General features: G+C 41.5%; 1 protein-coding gene across 4 annotated transcripts in view; it reads left to right on the top strand.

Moving 5' to 3' along the window:
• The window catches only part of LOC120575713 (carbohydrate-responsive element-binding protein), a 33322-nt gene that overhangs the window by 3639 nt on the left and 2593 nt on the right, over nt 1–27090 (top strand). For 2 of the 4 annotated variants that reach the window (XR_005642041.1, XM_039826547.1), the window contains exons 2-15: nt 1010–1116; nt 1378–1460; nt 2232–2321; nt 3099–3140; nt 8240–8414; nt 9549–9629; nt 14009–14160; nt 17777–18389; nt 19483–19553; nt 21218–21488; nt 23331–23446; nt 23667–23789; nt 24334–24461; nt 26324–26447. Coding sequence is in view for 3 of the 4 variants with exons in the window: in XM_039826547.1 (XP_039682481.1) it covers nt 1010–1116; nt 1378–1460; nt 2232–2321; nt 3099–3140; nt 8240–8414; nt 9549–9629; nt 14009–14160; nt 17777–18389; nt 19483–19553; nt 21218–21488; nt 23331–23446; nt 23667–23789; nt 24334–24461; nt 26324–26447 (2176 nt within the window). In the remaining variant the exon portion in view is untranslated. The remainder of the gene's footprint in view (nt 1–1009; nt 1117–1377; nt 1461–2231; nt 2322–3098; nt 3141–8239; nt 8415–9548; nt 9630–14008; nt 14161–17776; nt 18390–19482; nt 19554–21217; nt 21489–23330; nt 23447–23666; nt 23790–24333; nt 24462–26323; nt 26448–27090) is intronic. The other 2 variants (XM_039826548.1, XM_039826549.1) reach the window with 2 other exon arrangements.

Genomic DNA, 27090 nt, shown 5'->3' with positions numbered 1-27090 from the left:
CCACATGTCCACTACGTGACAAACACTATGGAGCGTACCACATGTCCACTACGTGACAAACACTATGGAGCATACCACATGTCCACTACGTCACAAACCCAATGGAGCGTACCACATGTCCACTACGCGACAAACACTATGGAGCGTACCACGGGTCCACTACGTGACAAACACTATGGAGCGTACCACATGTCTACTACGTGACAAACCCAATGGAGCGTACCACATGTCCACTACGTGACAAACACTGGAGCGTACCACATGTCCACTACGTGACAAACACTGGAGCATACCACATGTCCACTACGTGACAAACACTGGAGCGTACCACATGTCCACTACGTGACAAACACTATGGAGCGTACCACATGTCCACTACGTGACAAACCCAATGGAGCGTACCACATGTCCACTACGTGACAAACCCTATGGAGCGTACCACATGTCCACTACGTGACAAACCCAATGGAGCGTACCACGGGTCCACTATGTGACAAACCCTATGGAGCGAACCACGGGTCCACTACGTGACAAACACTATGGAGCGTACCACTTGTGTGCATATTTTGACAGAGGGACAGTGTAAGTGAAGAAATAGACAACAAAACGGAATGAATCAGAGAAGCAAAAGAAAAGTTGTGTCCTGTTCTCTTTATATATTTTATACTGTCCAACCAGTAAAACATGTCCTGTTCTGTAGACATGGTCCTTATTTATTTATTCATGTTGGACCAGTCCAATATGACCATCAGTTGAAATAAACCTTGTGTTGTATTTGTTATGAATCTGTTTTGATGCGTTTTCCCGTAACTTTTGTAATTTTACACGTTTAAACATAGCGAAATGAATATCGATATTGCAATATTCATAATTGATATCGCAATATCACCTTTTGTCAATATTGTGCAACCCTACTGTCTGTCCCTCTTTTCATTAGGTCATTGAACATCACCCTTTTTCCATACCCAAATTGTATATTTTTTAGATTGATAGTGTGTTTTGTTTGCAGTGGTAAGATAGTCTCTCCCAAGTGGAAGTCTTTTAAGGGTCTGCGGTTGCTGTGGAGGGATAAGATCCGTCTGAACAATGCGATCTGGAGAGCTTGGTTCATCCAGTGTGAGTCCACCACTCTTCACCTCCTCTCTCTGCTGCCTAGACAATCTTTAATAACACCTTTCCACCGTTAATGAAGATACATTAGTCTTGAATGCAACAGAAATTGTTAAGACACATCCAAGGCAAAGAACAACTAAGTGACTGAACATAAATGAGGAGTTAAACATGAAGACATCATAGTAAAAAGAATATATATATATATTTGCTGTTCAAACCGCTAGAAACCTGTTGACGTTGTTGCTCTGTATCTGCTGTGTTTAGATGTGGAGAAGAGGAAGAACCCAGTGTGTGGCTTTGTCACACCGCTGGAAGGCTCAGAGGCCGATGCACATCGAAAGCCTGAAGTGAGTGATTTGGGTTACAGGGGAATGCATTTTTTTTAAATCAAACCGAGCTGTTGAAGCACAAGCTGGCTTCTTTTTTCATTGACACATAGCACTGGGTACCGAATTCAATATATATATATATATATATTTTTTAAGATACTTTTTTAGATAGGACAGCTAAATACATAAAAGGGGAGAGAGCGGGAGAATGACATGCAGCAAAGGGCTGCAGGTTGGAGTCAAACATGGGCTCGCTGCATCAAGGAGTAAACCTCTATATATGGGCGCCTGCTCTACCAACTGAGCTATCTGGCCACCCCCGAATTCGATCATTTTTAGGCACCGACCAAATTGCCTCCTGAGTATCGAAAAATGCCTCGTCATTCTAAACCCGAATTTTAATATCCAAGGAGCAAATCTCATCATCGTCAGTAAGCCAATAAGCATGCAGCGTGCTTCTACCAAGATCTGATCATGTTTGTGATTGGCTGTCACACGATACACGTCGTAGAGACTCGCGTCGTAGGAGACTCACGTTTTTTAAAATGGATTTTTATAAAATTGGTATCGAAAAAATTATCGTTCAGGAACCGGTATGGAAGTCAACGTATTGCTATCGGTAATGGTATTGAACATTTTTTAACGATACCCAGCCCTATTGACACATTATTTCATAAACCGTTAGTAAAACATTCATGTTAATATTGTTGAGTTTTGAGTCTTGTTTTGTACACTGATGAGGTTGGGCATGCAAGTCTTATACTTGGTGTTTCTGCATCATGTCAACAGGCTATTGTCTTAGAGGGCAGCTACTGGAAGCGAAGGATCGAGGTGGTGATCAAGGAGTATCACAAGTGGAGGATTTACTACAAGAAGAGGGTGAGCACTCATTCTTTACAGAACATATATTTCATCTGTTGTATATTTTTTGCCGTTTTAGCGGCATGGCTCTGCGGGTGGCGATGTTGGTCTGGTGGTTGGTCCAGATTGAAATATCTCAACAAATTGGCCTACGTTTAATAGAGACATTCACGGTCCCCAGAGGATAAATCCCACTTTAGAGACTCCCTGACCTTTTTCAGCTAGATCCACATGCAGGTTCATCTTTTTTTTGGGGGTTGAGTTTATTTGAGGGGACAGCTTAGACATGAAAAGAGGAGAGAGAGGAGGAACGACACGCAGCAAAGGGCCGCAGGTCGGAACCGAACCCGCGGCCGCTGCGGCGAGCACTGTGCCTCTGTACATGGGGTGCACACGCTCTACCAGGTGAGCTACCCAGGCGCCCCAGGAGGTTCGTATTTGTGGTTCAGAGAAGAATCTTGACTTTATTGGATGGATTGCCGCAAACGTTTCTATATATATTCAAGGTCCCTAGGAGATGAATTCTAATGACTAATTCTAATGAGATCCCCTTACTATATGTTTCTATTAGCACTACCAGCAGGTCAAAGTTTTCACTTAGCCTAACAACTATCTCTACACCTGGATTAGATTAACAAATGAACATACATTTGGTACAGACATTCATGTTCACCTCATGATGAATTGTTTATAATAAGTTTTTAAGATGCTAACATGCTAAACTAAGGTGGTAAATAGTGTATCTGCCACTAGCATGGCTACAAAAAACTACACGCTGTTTTTTTTCTTTTGCAGCTTCAGAAAAAGAAGGATGATATTCTATCAATGCTACAAGAGGTATGACGAAGTCCTGCTTTAATATTATTCTGTCTCTTTCTATACGTTTTGGAATAACACTAATGTAGACAAACATTTATTTTGAGCTCTGAAAACTGAAGCCGGCTGATGGAGCCAGGCTGCAGTGTGCGTGTTGGTGTTGGTAACTTGCTAGCATTGTTGACTTTTGAATGCAGTTGCGGCTCAAACATATGAGCATCAAAGTCCTCCATGTAGCTCTTTGTAGCACGTGGATTTGGCCTACCTTGGTTTGACTAGAAATGAAAAGAGAGAATGATGAAAAGAAAGAGGAACGTGCAAAGCAACTTGCGTCATTGGCCCGGCATTTGTAGGCATTTGACACAAGTGAAATAGCTACATAATTTAATCAAATGTGACCTACTTCCAGCAGCGCTTCGTAAAAGTTGAGTAGCGGAGGGGCAGCGAGTGTGACGCCACTGTGGCACAGACACACAAAAGATCAGGAGGAAAACAGGGGAAGTAGGAGGATGGCAAAGAGAGGGAGGCCCTTCATTCATGATAGTATTCACATGAGAATGTAACCTGTGCCCACTAGGGCTGGGACGATATGCTTTTGTCCCGAGTCGATTCTGTCACAATATATGGGTGCAGATTCCATTTGTATTGCGATTTTCATTTGTTGCGATTCTAGAAGTATTGCGATTCGATAGTATTGCGATTATCTTTTCCTTCTTTAACACAAACAAAAGTTGAACACACTTCTAGAGACAATATATCATGAGACATTTCTAAAAACTGATTATTTTCTAAGAAGAATGCACGTCACGTGCCAGTCAGTCAGTCTGACATTTTTCTTTCATTTGTAAAGAAGAACATAACATTGATTTTCTGCATTTTCTGCTTTGGCTATGTTTGGCTGGAAACAGATATGATGTAGTAAAAATGTGTAATTGATGTGTAAAATAATGTGTAAAAAATGTAGTTCCTGTCTATCCACTGTCACTCTGAAATAAAGGGGGAAAAAGACCCCCCCCAAAAATAAAATAAACAAACAATAATTAAAAATATAGATTCTGAGGAAAATAATTGATTTTCAAAACGGGCACAAAAGAAATCACGACGATTCCCCCCCACCGCCACCCCTAGTGAACACTGTGCATCTGTCTCATCCCACTATTGCCTCTTCCACCTTTGGTATCATCGTCCTTGTGCTTTCATTCTCTCTCAGATTCACCGTGTCATTGGAAGCCCAGGTATGAACTCAGGTCAGAGGTAGTATCTGACTCTGTTGATGTGTTGTGCGGCACTTCAAAGGCACGTATCGGCACCGAGTTGCCGGGTCAAAGATCACTAAACCAGCTCTTTATGCTCCTGCTTCCCAAAGCCTTATCTTGCCTTTCTCTTAACAGATAACATATAGTGGCTGGGAATAAAAAAACAACGCAGTAAAACCCAGGGGTTGTTTTTGTAAAGTTAGTGTTTATTTCCTGTATTTTATAACAGGTTACAGCTCTCAAAGCCCCGATATAAAATTGAATCGACTATATGATTTTAATCTCGGCTCCATTCTCTTCCCAAAATCTTGAACAATCGGATTTGTGTAGGCCATCATATTCCAAGACACAAATGACACGCTATACTGTCAGTGCGTGTGTTAAAACTCAGTCAGTCTGAGGGGAAACAAAGTCCTGCCAAGTTACCAAATCCAGTCATAAATGATGGGGGCTTCAACAGGGGGAGTGGACTGTCCCACCTATGAGAAGTCTACTTTGATTTAGATAGAATATAAACATTGATTTTTAGCCACGCAAGCGGTGTGACCCTCGGACAGACAGACTGAAATATAACAACTATTGGGTGCATGCCAAAGTCCCAGAGGATCAATTCTTATTTTATTTTTTTTAAGATGATTTTTTGGGCCATTTTAGGCCTTTTAATTCCACAGGACAGATGAAGACATGAAAGGAGAGAGAGAGGGGGAATGACATGCAGCAAAGGGCCACAGGTCAGAGTCGAACCCGCGTCTGCTGCGCCGAGGAGTAAACCTCTATATATGTGTGCTTGCTTTACCAACTGAGCTAACCCGGCCACAGAGGATCAACTCTAATAACTTCAGTGATGCACAGCTTTTTCCTCTAGAGCCATTATCAAGTCCAAATTTCAAGTAGTCAAATTATGACATTCCCTTCAACCTTCGCTCTACTTGTATTAAAGGTCCCATGATATGGTGCTCTTTGGATGCTTTTATATAGGCCTTAGTGGTCCCCTAATACTGTATCTGAAGTCTCTTTTATATAGACCTTAGTGGTCCCCTAATACTGTATCTGAAGTTTCTTTTATATAGACCTTAGTGGTCCCCTAATACTGTATCTGAAGTCTCTTTTATATAGGCCTTAGTGGTCCCCTAATACTGTATCTGAAGTCTCTTTTATATAGACCTTAGTGGTCCCCTAATACTGTATCTGAAGTCTCTTTTATATAGACCTTAGTGGTCCCCTAATACTGTATCTGAAGTCTCTTTTATATAGGCCTTAGTAGTCCCCTAATACTGTATCTGAAGTCTCTTTTATATAGACCTTAGTGGTCCCCTAATACCGTATCTGAAGTCTCTTTTATATAGGCCTTAGTGGTCCCCTAAATCCGTATCTGAAGTCTCTTTTATATAGGCCTTAGTGGTCCCCTAATACCGTATCTGAAGTCTCTTTTATATAGGCCTTAGTGGTCCCCTAATACCGTATCTGAAGTCTCTTTTATATAGACCTTAGTGGTCCCCTAATACCGTATCTGAAGTCTCTTTTATATAGGCCTTAGTGGTCCTCTAATACTGTATCTGAAGTCTCTTTTATATAGACCTTAGTGGTCCCCTAATACTGTATCTGAAGTCTCTTTTATATAGGCCTTAGTGGTCCCCTAATACTGTATCTGAAGTCTCTTTTATATAGGCCTTAGTGGTCCCCTAATACTGTATCTGAAGTCTCTTTTATATAGACCTTAGTGGTCCCCTAATACTGTATCTGAAGTCTCTTTTATATAGGCCTTAGTGGTCCTCTAATACTGTATCTGAAGTCTCTTTTATATAGACCTTAGTGGTCCCCTAATACTGTATCTGAAGTCTCTTTTATATAGGCCTTAGTGGTCCTCTAATACTGTATCTGAAGTCTCTTTTATATAGGCCTTAGTGGTCCCCTAATACTGTATCTGAAGTCTCTTTTATATAGACCTTAGTGGTCCCCTAATACTGTATCTGAAGTCTCTTTTATATAGACCTTAGTGGTCCCCTAATACTGTATCTGAAGTCTCTTTTATATAGGCCTTAGTGGTCCCCTAATACTGTATCTGAAGTCTCTTTTATATAGGCCTTAGTAGTCCCCTAATACTGTATCTGAAGTCTCTTTCCCGAAATTCAGCCTTGGTGCAGAATTACAGCCACTAGAGCCAGTCCCACAATAAGCTTTCCTTAGGATGTGCCATTTCTGTCTGTAGCTATTGAGGAGGAGAGAGGGGGGGGCAAGGTGGAGGGTGGGGGTGTGGCCTTGACCAACTGTCACTTTGCTCGTTTGAAAGCCATGATGTCTCTCTCTCATGGGTGGGCCAAATTCTCTTGGTGGGCAAAGCAGAGAAAGGGGAGGTAACCTTGCTCCTTATGACCTCATAAGGAGAAGATTCCAGATCGTCCCATCTGAGCTTTCATTTTCTCAAAGGCAGAGCAGGATACCCAGGGCTCGGTTTACACCTATCACCATTTCTAGCCACTGGGGGACCATAGGCAGGCTGGGGGAACTCATGTTAATGTTAAAAAAACCTCATAAAGGGAAATTTTCATGCCATGGGACCTTTAAGTGCTAATTAGCAAATGTAAGCATGCTAACACTAAGATGGCGAACCTGGTAAATATTACTGTTTAATATAAACATCAGCATGTTAGCATTGTCTCTATGAGCATGTTACAGTAGCATGCCGATGTGAGCATTTAGTACAGTCTCGTAGAGTCACTAGTGTAGCCGCAGTGTGTCCTCATGCTACGCTCTGTATGTGAAAAGGAATAGCTTGACTCAAGACAAAAGGACAATGTGTTTGCCATAAAAAAAATGTAATCTCTGTTTATGTGATTCAGTTTCATCTAATCTCATTTTTGCACATTTTATTTGATCGTTTCACTTGAAGATTAATGTAATGTACCACCTCGTTGCAGGAAAGGCCTCAAAAAGTATAAATAATGTCGATCGGAAGTGACAGATATGCATGTTTTATTTCTTTGGCGAGTCCGAGGCAGCAGCAAGTTGTGTTGGCGGGGGCCCTCAGGTCTTCCTGTTTGCTCGCACGTGAGTGTGGCTGCCAGAATTAGGTCAGGGACAAAAGGCTGCTGCTTTTCTGCTGAACGGTGAGACATCAAAGTAAAGAAAGGAACGAAGCTGACATAATGAGAATCGGTAGGAGGCTAGTGTTTTTGAACAATATGTCAAAACAGTTTTTTCATCATGCACTGTGTACACAGACAGACGGACAGACACACACACACACACACACACACACACACACACACACACACACACACACACAAATCTACACACACAATCTTACCTCATTTCTACTTGCACACACTTTACACATATTCTTCCTCAAAGATGACAAATCGAGAGGTAAATGAATAAATTACAAGATGGGATGTCGTGTGTTAAGACGTAATCAAAACGTTTCCGGCTCAGTCTGGACTTCCCTATAAATGGGGTGTGAGACTTAGAAGTAGAGGGTAAAGACAAGAAGAGGGTGAAGCATAGCAGCTCAAACAGAGGGATAAGGACCGGTCCTGGAGCTTCATTTTCCGTGAGTGTTCTACTGGGTTTAAAGCAGAGAATGGGCACTTGGAAAACTTTGGCGTTGCATGTCTAGACACTAGATGTAAGAGTGGAGGACAACCGTTATACCTGTTGGTTTTGTGTGTGTGTGTGTGAGTGGATGTACAGTAAATTGTGTTTTAGTTTGAGTTGGCATTGTCATATTGTTAAAGTGCAACAAACCAATAGCTGGACCGAACCAAACTGCATCAATGCATCACTTGCCCTCTGATTAATCGATCCGGAGTTGACTTGTCACTAGAAGTTGTTCCTAAGTTCGGATTTCTGGCTGCTGTGCTCCAGGGTCAGATCTGCCAGGCCAAGCTGGAGAAATGGTCCAATCAGATGTACCAGGAGCCCGAGGCTGCGCCGGTGGAGGTCCACATGTTTGACCTGGACTGCCTTCTGTCCGACATCTCCGACACCCTGTTCACCATGACGCAAAAGCCTTGTCCCTGGGCCGGTGACCGACACGACAGTGAGTAGTCATTCAGAGGGACTCTGAGCTGTGACTTTGCACTGGTGTCAAACCGGTGTCAAATCATTAGTGTTGAAAAAGGGAGGATGGCCAACTTGTGACCTGTGAGTTGCATGACGAGATCAAGAAACATGTCTTCCTTTGTATTGTGCATTTATCATTTGGCTGAAAATAAATTCTCAGGTGTACTTTATTTAGATTTTTCTGATATAAGTTATGAGCAGGAGCCCAGAGGACAGACTTAAGGATAGATCAACCATGTGTGTATTTATATGATACATAATGTAATTAGAGCTGGGCAGTATATCGATATTATATCGACATCGATATATGAGATTAGATATCGTCTTAAATTTTGGATATCTGGATATCGTGATATGACACGTGTAGTCTTTTCCTGGTTTTAATGGCTGCATTACAGTAAAGTGATGTCATTTTCTGAACTTACCAGACTGTTCTAGCTTTTCTATTATTTGCCTTTACCCACTTAGACATTGTAGCCACATTACTGGTGATTATTTATCAAAAATGTCATTGTGTTAATATTTTGTGAAAGCATCAATAGTCACACTACAATATCGACATTGAGGTATTTTGTCAAAACTATCGTGATATTTGATTTTTGCCATATCGCCCAGCTCTAAATGTAAATAGCGAGATGTGTCCAATGTTTTAAAGGGCCTGAAAACCTATTTTCTCAATTTTACTCTGTGTGTTACTATGAGCGATGGTCCTACATGAACGCGACATTTTGGTACAAAGATTGAACTGTTTTATTAGTTTTTTTGTCCATGCTCTTCTCACTGGTTTGACATGGACTCCATGGAAAAATGTGATGTGAAATACTTCCACGCACCAATCAAGATTTAAACAATATTTAACATTTGATTGTTACTTCATTAGCCATGAGTGAATTTAAAATGAAACTAGACGTTTTGGGAAATACACTTATTGGCTTTCTCGGCTGATGGGTCAGCAAGTTAGTCCAAAGGGACTCACCCTAAAAATAAGGACAATTCCCTATGATGAAAGAAAGCACACACAATAAGGCAGACACTAAAAGAAGACCTTAAAAGATACACTCGCTCACGTTTCTCTCTCTCATGTTTGATATTATATTCTCTTCTTCCTCAGCGTACACAAGCAATGCAGATATAATCCAGCCAGGCCTGACTCCACTACAGCCCAACCTGGAGGATTTCATGGATATACCAGGTTCTGTCTGTCTGTCTGTCTGTCTGTCTGTCTGTCTGACATTGTGGTACATAAAAATATATTTGCTAGCTGCTATAAGACGTCTGAACTGATCCTTGTATTCTCGTATTAGGTCTTTTAAATCTGAATTTAAAATTAAATTGCTTAATGCAGGGATTTTGTTCTCAAGTGCCACTCCTTTGTTTATGTGCTGCGTCTGCAGTATGTTATTTGTTCCTCAGAGGTTAGAGGGGGGTCAGCGGCCATGAGAATGGGGAAGTGGAAGGAGGAGGAGGTTTACCATTAGAGGCTCCTGCAAGTAGTTCTGATTTATGAATTAAAGCAGCTATAATCAATATTTTCATTAAAACAATGGATCAAATGAATATGTGCAGTGTGAAAGGGGTCGCTCGTAGTGATGAACCCACAGGAAATAATCACCCGACTCTGCAACTTAAAAGGATAGTTTGGATGTTTTGACATGGGGTTGTATGAGCTACTTCTCCATAGTCAGTGTATTACCTACAGTAGATGGCGGTCGGCACCCCCCCAGTTTGGAGAAGCAGACCAGAGTACTGACACGGAAGCTTAGCAATGTACTGCTGTGGACGGGGGCAGCAGCTAAACATAATTTAGCCTCCTAAAAGTGTGTACGCTACATTTAGAATATTTTCAGCGCTGTACCCTGCCCTCAAACAGCCCTGTTTAAGTTTATACAAGGGGAGCTTGAGCTTTTGTCGATGCTCTCATCAAAGCCACCAGACTCCATTGCCAAACAAATGGCAGTTGGCACTAAGGGTGTGGATCGGGCCGCATTTTTCTGTCCGAGCCCGGTCCGCGTCCGACAGAGCAGTAACCGAACCCGACCTGAGCCCGACAGACATTAAGATGTTTATGTCCGGGCCCGACCCGAGCCCGACACAGTTAAAATCTTGTTTTTTTTTCTCATACTAATGACACATGTACGTTTGTTTGTGTGGAAAGCCCGCTTTTATTAAGCAACTGTAGGAAGGCATTCGGAAATGTCAACAGATGAGGCATCAGCGCACACGGGGCAACGAGCTCACGTTAACACAGGCGCGCAGTTGGCTATCTACATAATAAGCTGTTTTAAATTTAAAATGTTCAATGCCTTATCACGCTGATGTGACTGAGCCCGACCCGAACCCCAACATCATTTCTAAATATCTGTTCGAACCCGGCTCGGCCCGTCAGGTCCCGTTGGGCTTGGGTCGGGTATCCATCCTTTAGTTGGCACGGCCCCAGTTTGGAGAAACAGGCATGAGTAAAGGCACAGACACTAAGCAATATACTGCTGTGGAGGGGGGCAGCAGCTAAACGTATTTCAGCCACCTGAAAAACGGCCCACCTAAAAAAAAATCAATATCAGTTTAAGTGATATGCTATATTTGGAACATTACATTTTTGTCAATGGAGTCTGTTGGCTTTGACGAGAGCATAGATAATGGCTTCAGTTCCCCCTGCTTAAACTTTAACAGGGCTGTTTGGCAGCAAGGCGATAAAGCGATGAAAATGTTCAAACACCTAAAATGATATAGATTTATTTAGGTGGGCCTTTTTTTAGGAGGCTGAAATACGTTTAGCTGCTGCCCCCGTCCACAGCAGTACTTTGCTTTGCTTCTGTGTCTGCTTCTCCAAGCTGGGGGCGTGAGTGTATAAGCCATCTACCGTAGCTTATACACTCACTGTGGATTAGGGTTACACAGTATTGACAAAATGTAATATTACGATATCGATTATGAATATTGCGATATCGATATTAATTTAGATATTTTTAAACCTATGTAAAATTACAAAGGTTCCGGGAAAATGCATCAAAACAGATTCATAACAAATACAACACCAGGTTTATTTCAACTGACGGTCATATTGGACTGGTCCAACATCAATAAATAAATAAATAAATAAGGACCATGTCTACAGAACAGGACATGGTTTACTGGTTGGACAGTATAAAATAAATATATAAAGAGAACAGGACACAACTTTTCTTTTTCTCCTCTGATTCGTTCCGTTTAGTTATCTCTATCTATCTCTTCACTTACACGGTCACTCTGTCGAAATATGCACACACGTGGTACGCTCCATAGTGTTTATCACGTAGTGGACCGTGCGCTGACGTGCACTAACATGTGCAAACGGCACAGTGAAACAGGATCATAATAGCGTTTCAAGCACGCTCTAAATCAAACACAACTAAGCCACACAGCAGGACGGGACGCAGCGCTCCACAAAATAAACTAAATATTGCGTCACTTTCGATATTTTGTGATAACGATATTGAGTCAATATATATCTTGCGCCCATAGATGTAATATTGCGCAACGTGATATTGCGATAAAGATATTGTGTCGATATATCTTGCCCCCCTACTGTGGATATGTAGCTCATACGACACAAAACATCCAAACTATCCCTTAAACTGTTTTGGTTCACTCTCATTGCTTTCATCAGTGTCGTTTTCGGCCACAGCAGGCAGCTGTTTTCAGTCAACAAACTCTGATCAATCCGCTGTACACTACCTGCCCAGCACCAAACAGCAGACAGACACAGTTACTCTAGGGACTAGCTGGTGAATATAGTAAAGCATTGAGCAGCTAAAGAGCTAGATATGTATTGCTGCGTGTTACTGCCACGTGTAGATCAGTGGAATAGTGGATGGATATAATAGTTGGACTCTACATGAGCGTCCTTGTGTACGACACAAACAAAACGGGGACCCACTCATAGAAAACCAGCTCCATGGGGCTACCACAGGTTACAAATTTGCACAGGGAACCTTTTAAAAGGTGATACCATATCAGTGTTGTGTCTAAAGCTTGTTTCCCACTGGCTCCAAGTGGCCTGGAAATCTGTAAATGCAGCTTTAAGTAAAACTTCAAAAAAAAATCACAATCAAATCTGAACATGTTTTGGTGCGACATCATTCTCTAATCAATGATTCCTGAGTTGTATTTATAAATGAATACCTGACAGCGATACGTTCCTTAGAGAGTGTGAGAGGCAGGGACGGACTTTACGCGCCAAGGCTGCTTGCCAAACTGCCATCCTGCAGGGAGACACAGACAGCCGAAGAGCAGGTCGTAGTTTAGTTCCTTGCTCGGGGGCACAGTGGCTGTGGTTGCTTTGGCCTTTGTGTTACTTTCAGTGAAGCAATCCTGCAGCCATGTGGCTACAAGTCAGCCTTTGTAACCGACAGACAACCTGCTGCCCACTGCTGTAATACTGTGTGTGTGTGTGTCTGTGTGTCTGTGTGTCTCTGTGTCTGTCTGTCTGTCTGTCTGTCTGTCTGTCTGTCTGTCTGTGTGTGTCTGTCTGTCTGTCTGTCTGTCTGTCTGTCTGTCTGTCTGTCTGTCTGTGTGTGTTTGTCTGTGTGTGTGTGTTTGTCTGTGTGTGTGTGTGTGTGTTTGTCTCTGTGTGTGTGTGTGTGTGTGTGTGTGTATGTGTCTGTCTGTCTGTCTGTCTGTCTGCTGTCTGTCTGTCTGTGTGTGTGTGTGTGTGTGTGTGTGTGTGTGTGTGTGTGTGTGTGTGTGTGTGTGTGTGTGTGTGTGTGTGTGTGTGTGTGTGTGTGACTGTTTGTTCTCACAGTGCTGGCAGAGTCCTGAGGGATCAGCTGTCTGTCTCTCTTTTGGTCACAAGATCCAGGGAGCTAGCAAGTGTCTGTGAGAGCTCCACAGCCATGAGTTTCATCAAGCTGGATTCTGACTAATGTGTGTGTGTGTGTGTGTGTGTGTGTGTGTGTGTGTGTGTGTGTGTGTTAACAATAGCTCCAGTTAGCTGAAATCAAGCTTTCATTGACTGAAGCAAGCAAGGTTATATTTGTCTCCTCAACTGGTCAAAACCTGCTTTGGAGTCGGTGCCGTCAGATGTGAAAGTACATAACCTAATCGCAGATGGCAGCTTGGCACAGTCAGTTGCCAGCATGGCTCCAAAAATATGTGACCTGGCAGATACGAAGCAAATACCTTGAATGACCACCACGTAGAGAGTGCTTCACTGCATTTTGGATGGTGACTCGTTGTTTGATGTTTTGGCTCTTTGCTTTTATTTTGTTGTTTTGACGTTTGAATGTCTCAAATGTGATATTCAACTGCAGACTGACATTAATAATCCGGCTACCTTCCGCCATATCTGTTAGAGAATGAAAGCATTTTGTGTACATTTTGTCACGTCATTATAGGAGGCAAAAAACAATTTTAAATTTAATTGTCTTTCTTTTTTCTTCTAAATCTGAACCTGAAAAAAAAAATCCTTTTCACACCATCATAAAGATTAAGTGCAATTTTCTGAAACAATTTCCATCTTTCCAGCTGCATCAAAGCTTGAATTTTTTCTTATACCTGACTGTCTGATTAACAGTGTGTGTTGGCTTTTCTCAGATATCTTTATGAACTACCGGGGCCAGCCCACTGAGCAGATTGGTTTTGCTGACTGTGGCTATTTTGAGAGTTCATCCAGCACAGCGTTTGCTCCACTTCCCTCCCCTGTGGTAACCACTCCGCAGCTACTTCTCGACACCCAGCTGGCTCAGGTACTGCTGCAGTTTGTTTTACATTTAAATGTCTGGAAGAGAGTAGTACTGAAATTCTCAAATCATATTTTAGTTGATTTTTGTAAATATATATATATATATAAATGTAACTGATTGTGTTAAAGCTTTAGTGCGTAACTTTTTGATATTAATGGACGTCCGTTACATTCAAGCCATTGCCAAATGAGTCGCTACAAAGCTGATTGAGACTATCAGCTCCACACGACTCTCTCTGGATTTCTCAGTATGGCTATGTTCAGAAGATTGTGGCGTCCGCTGACTTTCCCGTTCAGAAACTTGAGTGAAGATAATGACCTCTTCTGAAGAGTCCATCATGTTTTTTTTAATCCTCGGTGTCCTCCTTGGCTACAGGCAACTGCGTAGAGGAGGGGGGGTGGGGGCTCTGTGCGATCACGGAAGGTTTGTATCATGTGGACGCGCCAACAGTTCTGTTGTCATTACTTAGAATTCCTCATGGGGGCGACAGAAACTACGCACTATAGCTTTAAATGGGCTTACGCATCGTCTGGTATTGGTTGCAGGCCCCTGAATTAAAATCAAATTGAAATCAGATCGTGGCAGACTTTGTGATATCAGTAAATGTATCGTTGTCGTAAGAATTGATATAATATTGTATCGTGATGTAACGTGTGTTTTACACTAGGGGTAGGGTTGGGTATCGTTTTTTGTTTTTTTTCCGATACCGGTGCTAAAGTGATACTTTTAAAACGGTGCCTGAACCGATACTTTTTAAGAAAGTAAAAAAAAAGAAGAAAAAAAAGAAGGGTACTAGACAACAGTCAGCGACATTAAAGAAAGGCCATATGGTCAAAATTAAATGATTTAATAATATAGTAATAACTATAACAATAGCGTATTTCACTAGTAAATTGCTGTTGAACGACAAAAACAACCAACACATGGGAAAAGGGTATTTTACAAAAACTGTGAATGCAGCACAAGGCTGGCGAGTTTCTGTTGTTTTTCCGACAACGGCAGCTGCAGTCCTGCAGTCAGACTGTTACGTCTCGTGTTGGAATCCTCTACAGTGAAATACTGTCACACTTTACACCGTTTAGCTGTCAGCATCGTAACCGTGTTTACTCCAGCTGCTAGCTAACGGTAGGCTAACGTTAGCTGCTGTTGAGTGTAGTGTTAACTAGCGCCACGTGCAGTGATGCTTGTGTTGCCTCTAACGTCCGTTTCGGAGCATCAGAGAGCAGTGCAGGCATATCACTGGCACCGGGTCTCGGTACCCAACCCTAACTAGGGGTGCATGATATATCTTTTTTTTTATCGTCATTGCGATATCAACTGGCGCAATAAACACATCACGAAAGGCTGCGACAAATCGCAAAAGCATACCTGTCAAGTTTTGGATTTGAAAATAAGGAAAAGTTTCCAGCGCCCGCCGCGAGCAGTCCCACCACCCCAACCAAGCTCCAGTATCCCTTACATTTTAAGACGGGTGTACAAGAAAGCTAAAATCACCACTTGATGCAGAATGCTGAAAACATTTACAGTTTATAACATTGCTTGTCTTTACATTTTATTTTCATTCCACACATTCTTTTCATTTCATATTGCTTTTCTTTTACAGTTTTTCTTTTCATTTCACGTAACTTTTCTTTACTCTTTTAGTGAGTTATTGTACAAATTTGTTGCAGACTTTGCATTCTTTAAGACTGTTTTGGAAGGAGTATATTTGTGGGCTGGGCCAGAGTGGTTCATTTTACATGAGAGTAGAGCGCAAACAGTTCTGTTGTCTAACGTCATCCTATTCTCTGTAACAATCTTTCGTACCATGCTAAACACCCTTTCTGAACTTGCATTGCTATGGGGAATGCATACTAAAGCCTTCATAAGTTTTGGCAGCGCACCGTTTCTGTCGTAGCGTCCATCATCAGTCTCTGTTTTTTTTTCTTTTTTTCCCTGCGTTGTCACTCATCATCTGACCTCACACACTAACCTTGCGACAACTGCCACCTACAGTACCTGTAGTAGGCTACTGCAGGTGGCAATTATCGCGAGGCTAGTGACAGAGCTCAGATTGGGAATGTTTTTTTTTTTTTTTTACTCCACTCCGGCCTGGAGTATTATTATTTTTTAATAACGCAGGTTAAAATACGGGAGATTTACAGGAAAATACTAATACGGGAGGACAGCGGGAAAGAAGGGTAAAATACGGGACTTTCCCGGCCAAAACGGGATACTTGACAGGTATGCGCAAAAGACAATCAGAGATTTTTTGTGTTAGTTAAAGGTCCCATGACATGGTGCTCTTTGGATGCTTTTATATAGGCCTTAGTGGTCCCCTAATACTGTATCTGAAGTCTCTTTTATATAGACCTTAGTGGTCCCCTAATACTGTATCTGAAGTCTCTTTTATATAGGCCTTAGTGGTCCCCTAATACTGTATCTGAAGTCTCTTTTATATAGACCTTAGTGGTCCCCTAATACTGTATCTGAAGTCTCTTTTATATAGGCCTTAGTGGTCCCCTAATACTGTATCTGAAGTCTCTTTTATATAGGCCTTAGTGGTCCCCTAATACTGTATCTGAAGTCTCTTTTATATAGGCCTTAGTGGTCCCCTAATACTGTATCTGAAGTCTCTTTTATATAGGCCTTAGTGGTCCCCTATTACTGTATCTGAAGTCTCTTTTATATAGGCCTTAGTGGTCCCCTAATACTGTATCTGAAGTCTCTTTTATATAGGCCTTAGTGGTCCCCTAATACTGTATCTGAAGTCTCTTTTATATAGGCCTTAGTGGTCCCCTAATACTGTATCTGAAGTCTCCTATATATATGCCTTAGTGGTCCCCTAATACTGTATCTGAAGTCTCTTTCCCGAAATTCCAGCCACTAGAGCCAGTCCCAAAATGAGCTTTCCTTAGGATGTGCCATTTCTGTGTCTGTAGCTATTGAGGAGGAGAGAGGGGGGGACAAGGTGGAGGGTGGGGGTGTGGACTTGACCAACTGTCACTTTGCTCGTTTGAAAGCCATGATGTCTCTCTCTCATGGGTTGGCCAAATTGTCTGGGCGGGCAAAGCAGAGAAAGGGGAGGTAACCTTGCTCCTTATGACCTCATAAGGAGAAGATTCCAGAACGGCCCATCTGAGCTTTCATTTTCTCAAAGGCAGAGGAGGATACCCAGGACTCGGTTTACACCTATCACCATTTCTAGCCACTGGGGGACCATAGGCAGGCTGGGGGAACTCATATTAATGTTAAAAAACCTCAAAGTGAAATTTTCATGCCATGGGACCTTTTTAAAAGAAAATATCAGCAGAAAAGTGCACTTTAAAAAGTAACATGTAAACATTACATCATAATGTAAAGTTTTAGCGGTGCCTTTAATATTCAATTCAATGTTCAATTTGTTCAATAAAAGAATGATGGAAATGATTTCCTTTCATTTGTTTTAAATTCAACAAGCAATTTGTTGTATTTTAGCAGAATACTGAAAGCAGCAGAAAGGCAGAGCTGAGTACACTTTAATATCTGTTCATTTATCGCAAGTAATATCGTTGCGATATTCAACAATGTTATGGCATGTTGCAGCCCTAATTTACACCCCTAGTTAATTAGTAAAATAGATTGAATTTTTCTTTTCCAGCCCAATCTGTCATCTGACAATTTGCCTCAGCCCTCCTCATCCAGTACCCGACCAGACCAGAGCAGGCCGGGCCAGGGTTGCGGTGAATACCACGCATCTAGCATCATATCAGGGGCCATGCCATATGGACACCAGTCATACCCTGCTCCACCTGTTTCCGTAGCATTCACCACCGGCATCGAGCAGCCGGCCTCTTCAAGTATCCCTTTCCTGTACCCGCCGCCCTGCCATAAGTTTGGCTACTACACGACGACCAGCGTGACCCCCACTGTCATCACTCACACCGCCTCCACCATGGGGGCCCAGGGCTCTGTGCACCAGCCTCACGGTTACCCTCACACAGGGGACCCGTACCCCCAGACTCCCTGCCACTCTCTCAGTTACCCGGCCGCTGCGTCTGACCCGGCCCACGCAGCGCTGCCCTCGGTCACTGCGGCCCACTGCTTCTCCGTCCCCGAGCAGGTGGCTGTTCCAGGGCTCAGAGGGAAGCACAAGCAGAAGACGGGAGGAGCGAGGACAGTCGGTTCCTCTGTGGCTCTGTCTGGACCCCCCTCAACGCCACCCACCCCCACTAGCTGCCTGGCGAAGCTGCTCTCCTCCAGCGCCCGCGAACGTGAGTCACTTCTGTCCAGTGGTGGAATGTAACAAAGTACATTTACTCAAGTACTATACTTCATTACAAATTTGAGGTACTTGTAATTTACTAGAGTCTTTTCTTTTCATACCACTTTCTACTTCTACTCCACTACGTCTCAGAGAGAAATATTGTACTTACTTTACAAATTAGGATTTTTGCACACAAAACACATGTAGTTTATAAAATAGGATGTTTTATTATACATGTGTAGAGGTTTACTCGTCGATTCATGTCTTCATCTGTCCTGAGGAAATAAAGGCCTAAAATGCCCCAAAAAAGTATCATTATAAATGAAACTACCCAACAATATACAGGTCTACAAGTCCAGCTGAAATGATTAGCCGATTAATCGCTTAGTTGATTGATCGTTTCCAGTTTCTAAAATGTGAGGATTTTTCTGCATTTGAACACTTTAAATATGTTTTCCTGATGATACTTACATACTTTTACTTGAATAACATTTTCAATGCAGGACTTACTTATAACGGAGTATTTTAGTGTGGTATTAGTACTTTAACTCAAGTAAAGGATCTGAATACTTCTTCCACCACTGGTTCATTCTGTCTGTCTATCTATCTATCTATCTATCTATCTATCTATCTATCTATCTATCTATCTACTACCTACCTACCTACCTACCCATCTATCTGTCTACTACCTACCTACCTACCTACCTACCTACCATCTATCTGTCTATCTACTACCTACCTACCTACCTACCCATCTATCTGTCTATCTATCTATCTACTACCTACCTTCCTACCTACCTACCCATCTATCTGTCTATCTATCTATCGATCTATCTATCTATCTATCTATCTATCTATCTATCTATCTATCTATCTATCTACCTATCTACCTACCTACCTACCTACCTACCTACCTACCTACCTACCTATCTATCTATCTATCTATCTATCTATCTATCTATCTATCTATCTATCTATCTATCATCCATCCATCCAGCCATCTATCAGTTGTTAAACTGAAAAAAAAAAAAAAAAGAAATTGGATCATGTTTCTGTCCGAATAAAATCAATCGAATAACTTTTGGTTTTTGTGCTTTCAGGGAAGCCATCTCTAGGATTTGATACTCTAGTGGCAGCCAAAGGTCGGAGGTCATCATCCCCCAGTTCCTTGGTGAGCCTGTCCTTTAGTATCACAAGAGTGTTCATTTGTGTTGCTAACTGGCTTGTACAAAAAACAAAACGCAAAAACAACACTTTGTGCCTGTGCGGGGGATTTGTGTGCCGACCAATTTCTGGGCGCAATCATTTCCTCTGTCCGTTTTTTTGGATGGATTAACGAGAAAGACTTGCGTTAGCATGTGAGCATTAGAGGTGCCAGTGAGTGGATTTTGTTACCTTCAGACAGAGCCAGGCTAGCTTTTTCACCTTGTTTTCTGTCTTTGTGCTAAGCTAAGCCAACCTGCTGCTAATCTCTATAAACAGATATCTGCATATGATAGATATCTGCAGAATCTGTAGGCAACGGGAAACGTTCTGGTTTCCGTTTGTGGTCTGTTTGTAGTCCCAGTAGTATTGACCAATCATGTTTGAGCAGCCTTTGGTTGCATGCGGATAACCAGTCCATGTGGAGAGCAAAAGAGGCGGAACGCATTGAAATGTAATCTTGGAACCCATTGGCTAAAGTCTGACGACAGTTTAGCTTTTTTATGTATCTGCATTCATATGCAGATATCTGTTTATAGAGATTAGCCACAACGTCGTCAGATATATTGGCTGTTGGCTGTTTTTGGCCTCCAAAAACCTTTATTATAACCTTGATACTCGTTATCATTTTTAACATGGTGATGACATGTTTCAGATATTTACTACAGAAAATGACACATTACTTCCATTCTGTTACGCCGAGAGCCCAGCTGTAAGTGGTAGTTAATAGTTAAATACAGTGGATATACTGTGCGTATGCACTATATATAATTGGTGTTGGCAGGAAATCTTACACAGCACTATTGCGCACAAATCCGCCAAATAAGTCTTTTTGGATTTTGGTTATTATATTTTTAGAACTGTTTTTTTCATAGGAGGTCTAACTGAGATTTTTTTTTTTTTTTTTAAGATTATTTTTGGGGGGCTTTTCCATTTATTAAGTAATGACAGCGGATAGACAGGAAAGGGGAGAGAGATGGGGGATGACACGCAGCAAAGGGCAGCAGGTCGGATTCGAACCTGCACCGCTGCAGAGGACTCAGCCTACATGGGGCGCACGTTCTTACTGGGTGAGCTAGAGGTCGCCCCCTAACAGGGATTTATTTGACCCCCCCCACATTTGTATGTAGCATCACATTCATCAAATGTGCAAATCCAGTTTGTGGCAAAGGGAAGGGTTATACATGAAACACGTTCAAACATATTGGGTTTTAATAAGGTCAGGAGAAAAGAAAAAATATGTTTTAAAAGGCACTTCTAAGTAGGGCTGGGCAATATATCAATTTCGATATATGAGGCTGGATATCATCTTAAATTTTGGATATCATAATATATGACTTGAATAAGTGTTGTCTTTTCCTGGTTTTCAAGGCTGCAGTACAGTAAAGTGATGTCATTTTTTATTATTTGCCTTTACCCACTTAGTCATTATATCCACATTACTGATTACTGATTATTACTGATTATTTATCTGAAATTTAATTGTGTGAATATTTTGTGAAAGCAACACTAGTCAAGCCTACAATATCGTCGCAATATCGATATCGAGGTATTTGATCAAAAGTAGCGGGATATTTCATGTTCTCCATATCGCCCAGCTCTGCTTCTAAGTATAGATTGTGTGTTGTTCAGCAGTCCAGCAGCAGCACGCTTCATCGAGGAGCTTCATCGCAGCTGCAGCATGGCGCTGCTTGGCCTGCAGGGATCCCAGCGTTGACTCCTCTGCACAGCCAGAGTGCCCCCCTGGGACACAGCGGCCCCCACGTCAGCACCTCCAGAGGCTCGGCGGTGTCGGCCCTGCTCAGCCACGGCTCCGCATACACCGGAACAGCCCTCCTCATTCCCAAGACGGAGAAACTGTCTCCGGTCCAGCTCTACGGCACCGACAGGAGCAGCCTAACAGGTATGCCCTCAACGCTCCGAAGCACCGAAGTAAAAACAACATCTCACTTTTTCCAATGCAATTAGGGATCGCATCTTCTTATAATTGGTGAATGGTAACATGGCCGTTGTCAAGGAAATGTAAAATGCCTTGGGCACATTGAAATTCAAAGAAACCTAGTGATGAGAACTAGGGCTGCACAATCAATCATTTTTTTTATCGTCATCGTGACGTCAACTGGTGCAATAAACACATCGCGAGAGACACTCAGGAGATTTTTGTATTAGTTGAAAGAGAATATCAGTAGAAAAGCTGCACTTTAAAATGTTAACTGTCATTCTTTTTTTAGTGGTGACTTTTTATGTTCAATTCAATGTTCAATTTGTTCAATAAAAGAATGTTGGAAATGATTTCCTTTCATTTGTTTTAAATTCAACAGGCAATCTGTACATGTTAGCAGAATACTGAAAGCAGCAGAACGGCAGAACTGAGTACACTTTAATATCTGTTCATTTATCGTGAGCACCGTTAGTATCGTTATTGCGATATTCAACAACAATATTGCATAGAGCATATTTTCCTCATATTGTGCAGCTCCGGAAAACATGGACATCAAAACGATCATGCTGTATGCACGGAACACATTTAGGCTGTGTTCACACTTGGCGTATTTTTTGACAAGAAAATGTTGACTAAGGGTGCTTTTGTAGTAAAAAAAAAAAAAAAGAGGGAAAAAAAGCTGGCAGCGTTTTGGCTCCAAAAAGCAGCCGAGAGCGTCTTTTGTTGCTATAACAACAGCTACTGCTGCAGTATCCTAGAGCGCTATATGGATCGCTGCTAACGTTGGATAAAACAAAGTGGTGGAGCGAGCTAGAGAAAGAACAGAGAGTGGGAGCGGTACTAAAGCGAGTTCCCTGTACAGGGAGCACCCGGTCATATCATATACTGTAAATCGCTGTGCTCCGACTCCATGTTTTCTTGTTGTTATGGAAACGGCAGCTCTGGCTACTCCGCTTGTCATTGGTCAGCTGTCAAAAATGCGCTTGACGTAGGGCGTTTTTTCTTTTCTTTTTTTCAGAAAAGTTGAACTTTTTTCAACTTCAAAAAGACGCCCTGAGCTGCAGAAAAAAAGTCGGCGGTGGTGTTTAAAAAAGCGCACACGACTTCAAAAAACAGGATTATAATGTAAAACAGATGCTGGCAGCAACAACAAAAAGACGCCAAGTGTGAACTTAGCCATACCTGTTTTTGTATCCGAATTCCGTAACGGCATTCCATGTATTCCGTTACTCACCTAGCCTGACTGTAGGGAAATCTAGCAAAAAGGTCGATCAAGTAAAGCTTGTTGTAGAAGTTTATGCCAGCGTCCACAGCCATAGCATACTGTATCATTTTCATTTACATGCAGAGTGTTTGCCTTGCATATATACAACTGATTTGTACATGAGAGCTGTGCAATGAATCCAAATTTTAATCATGGTTACGATTTTGGCTCCTAAAGATCACAAAATAATTATTTTGCACATTACGTTTTGCAAGTAAACTCTTATTTTGTCCTCAAAAGTTGGAACAGGAAAAGTATTTAGAGAAATTTCACAGTTTAACATGATTTCAGTGTTCATTTGTTGTCACTGTTCTACCATTTTTGTTTTTTTTAATTCAATAATTGCAACATCTTTCTGTCAAGTCAATTATTAATCGTGTTGAATAATCGTGATTTCAGTACTGACCAAAATAACCGTGATTATGATATTTTTTTTTCATTATTGAGCAGCCCTAATGAGAACATGTGTGCATGTAGAGGTCATGCAATTTCCCTACAAAAATAATGAATAGATATTATGTTATCTGTGTTTCTTTTAGTGAATTTCCCAGGACATCCAGGCCAAACATCACCACCAAACCCTTTAGATAAAACCTCCAACCCCGAGTCCCCACACTCATGCTTCTCAGTACAGGGAAAGATAGAATCAAGTAAGGTAGGACACACACCGTCTCATTTCATCTACATATATATATATATATATATATATATATCATACAGCACAGCATGGGATTAAGTAGTTTGTTATGAATAAGATTATCATCTTGTTAGGTGCTAAATAAGTCACAAGTGAATAATACCAGAAACTGTTGACGGAGAAAGTTAATTTGGGGTTGAAGTTTGATGTGTCTATTTCGTCATAATGTTATCTGCAGCAAACGGAGACCAGGAGGATAACGCACATCTCAGCTGAGCAGAAGAGGCGCTTCAACATCAAACTGGGTTTTGACACATTACATAACCTCGTGACAACACTCAGCTCTCAGCCAAGCATAAAGGTACTGTGAGAAAACGTGCAGCTGCATTAGAGCTAGATGAGCTGAAAGGAGCAGCATCACCAAAGAGCAGTTGAGATGATGCACAGACAACTGGAAGACTTTATGAGATGTAAATGCAGCTAGGAAAGTCATTTTGAATTAGGGCTGCACAATATATATATATATATATATATATATATATATATATATATATATATAAATTTTTTTAAATAGTCATTGCAATATCAACTGGCGTAATACAGCGATACCACGAAAGGCTGCAACATATAACACTCAGGTTATTTTATCAGAAGAAAATTTTTGTCATTCTTTATTTAGTGGTGCCTTTTGTATTCAATTCAATGTTCAATAAAATAATGTTAAATAATTTCCTTTTGTTAAATTCAACAAGCAGTGTTGTATTAGAAAATATGTAGAAAATGCAGATCTGGGTACACTTCAATATTTGCATATTTTTCTCAAAATGTGCAGCCCTACTTTGAATATTTGTGAATAACTGGGGTGCATTGCTGACGTGCGTTAACCCCTCTGTCTGCTGTCACAGATCAGCAAAGCCACCACGCTGCAGAAGACTGCCGAGTACATCGGTAAGATGCAGCAGGAGAGAGCTCAGCTGCACGACGAGGCTCAGAGACTCCGAGAGGAGATCCAGCTCCTCAACTCTGCCATCAAGTGAGACTTTTAGCCACGCTGGACTTCTTAATATAGGAGTGTGACTGTGTGCAGGCATGTGTGTATATGCATAACCATTAGGATTGGATGCATGTTTTCATTTAAAGCTTTAGTGTGTAACTTTTTTACATTAATGGACGTCCGTTTCATACAAGCCAGTGCCAAATTAGTTTATAAATAAAGCAAATTAAAACTATCAGCTCCACAAAACTCTCTCTGTATTTCTCAGTATGGCTGTGTTCAGAAGATTGGGTCGTCTGGCGAGTTTCGCGCACTGAAAATTGAGTGAAGATAGTTACCTCTTTTTTTTAATCCTCTATGTTCTCCTTGGCTACTAGCAACTGCGTGTGTGTGTGTGTGTGTGTGTGTGTATGTGGGGGGGGTCACAGAAGGCTTGTGTCATGTGGACGCGCCGACAGTTTTGTTGTCATTTCTTAGAATTCCTCATGGGGGCGACAGAAACTACGCACTTTTAATTTAGTTTTTTCTAAATAGAGCAAGACAATACCTTTATGTCTCTATGTGGAGTCTGCACTATACAGTATATCAATTTAGGTGAATACACATTTTACTTGGCAGATAGTAGGTCTAACTTTAATTTATGAATGTATATTGCTTTATGCATTATGCATATGATTAAACATTTAAAATGTTCCACGTTAACCTACAGCCACAGCAGCGGAAAAAGAGCTGCTACTCGGTTTGTGTAGCTTAATCCTGTCTTTCTAAAATGTTTCAAACTGTTTTAATATTATATCTGGGTGATATTGGGATTCAATTTAAAGGATAGTTTGACAGTTTTCAGACTGTGGATATCTTGCCCCACCACTTTCACTGGAAGAGCATTAGGAAGCGATCTCTAAGTAATGACAACACCACTGTGGTGCATCCACGTATCGCAACCCTTCGATGATCGGCCACCATTATACAGTAGGTTACAAAACCCATTACAAACCTGTTCAAGAGCAGGAAAGGTGTGTCTGATCCTAGTCCTTTTTCCTTTTTATAGAGCTCTCCAACTAGGAAAAGCGCCATCAATGGTTATCCCTGTTTGTGTAAGCCGTCCGTCACTTTCTTTTTAGGATTTTAGTCCTTCTGCTGAACGTGTAGGTCTTTTCTTAGCAGAACAATCACTGACTGAGTGATGTGTAAAACGCATCACTCGAGCTTCTGCTTGCAAAAGTCGTCGGACTATACCATTTTGTAAACATAGCCATACTGAGAAATACAGAGAGTTGTGTGGAGCTGATAGTCATAATTAGCTTTGTAGCAACTCATTTGGCAATGGCTTGAATGTAACGGATGTTCATTAATATAAAATAGTCACGCGCTAAAGCTTTAATGGCCGGTATGAAAAGTAGGAATGATTTCAGCAAGCAAAAATGGTTTCAATGTACATATTTGTAACCTTTATTTAACTCTTTTAATTTACATTTAACTTTAAATCTCTTTTTCAAGAGTGTCCTGGCCAAGACAGGCAGCAGCACCATTTTTATTTAGACAATTTTTAAGACATAAATCAAACACGACAATTTAAAATGGATGGATGGATGGATGGATGGATGGATGGATGGATGGATGGATGGCTTTAAGTGCGTGCACTGAAACCAGCGCCCGAATATTCATGTGGTTTTGTAACTTTTTTCAAGATGAGGGAGCTGCATACTTTAACACTCTTTTTCTTAGTTTAGTCTAGATATTAGGGAAAGTTAGAAGGAAAAAGTGCTGGGAGCGTAGACCATAACTATGGGCCCCTGACTATTGATTGTGAACCTAACCTTTAATATCACATATTGGTCTTTCCCTGCTGATATGAAGATGCACTGCACTGCTTTGTTGACTTAGCGTGTCTCTTGATGCAGTGCGTGCCAGCAGCAGCTTCCAGCCACTGGTGTGCCCATCACACGGCAGCGCTTTGACCACATGAGGCAGAAGTTCCGAGAGTACGTCCAGGCACAGACGCTGCGAAACTGGAAGTTCTGGATCGTATCCTTATGGATGTAAATCTGCCAGAGGTTCATTAAAAAACCTCACTCTGCCACAAACACACTCTAAAAAAAAACTTACTCTGCATAGGACTTGTGTTGAGTACTAAATGTAGCCATCTATTCCTGTGCGGGGTTCTTATGTGTCAGTACTTTGGGGTAGTTGCCTGCAGCATCAACTGGCTTCTTCCTCGCTTTGGAGGAATCTCAAATGTTGTTATCTTCCCTAAACCTGAATCCAAATGAACTAATTATGCCAAGCATTTTGCCAGTCTGGAAAGATACTGTTAGGCAGGGAAATGTAGCTTTTACTTTGGTGCAGTACATATGGTAAGTGACTGAAACCTGGTCTTTCTACATATCTAAGTACGTCTCAGTGTAATCAGGCAGAATAAATGGCTGTGTGTTGTATATGCCAGTTGCAGAAGAAAAAAAGTCATAGTAATCCTTAACTCTTTCCTTATGATCACCCAATCCGTTACTGCTGCCCTTATCTTGCAGGCAAGATACGAAGATTAGATTACCATTTTACCATCTTTGTGTGTTGCACAAAAACACCTTGAGGGTGTTTTCTCTCCATGAATATTAAGGTATCTTCGATGGTCGCTCAAGAGATTGTGCATTTATCGAACTGCTGATATAAT

The sequence above is a fragment of the Perca fluviatilis genome, chromosome 16, assembly GCF_010015445.1.
Source record: "Perca fluviatilis chromosome 16, GENO_Pfluv_1.0, whole genome shotgun sequence".
In the NCBI taxonomy this organism is placed as follows: Eukaryota; Metazoa; Chordata; class Actinopteri; order Perciformes; family Percidae; genus Perca; species Perca fluviatilis.
This window is presented reverse-complemented; position numbering and strand designations above follow the sequence as displayed.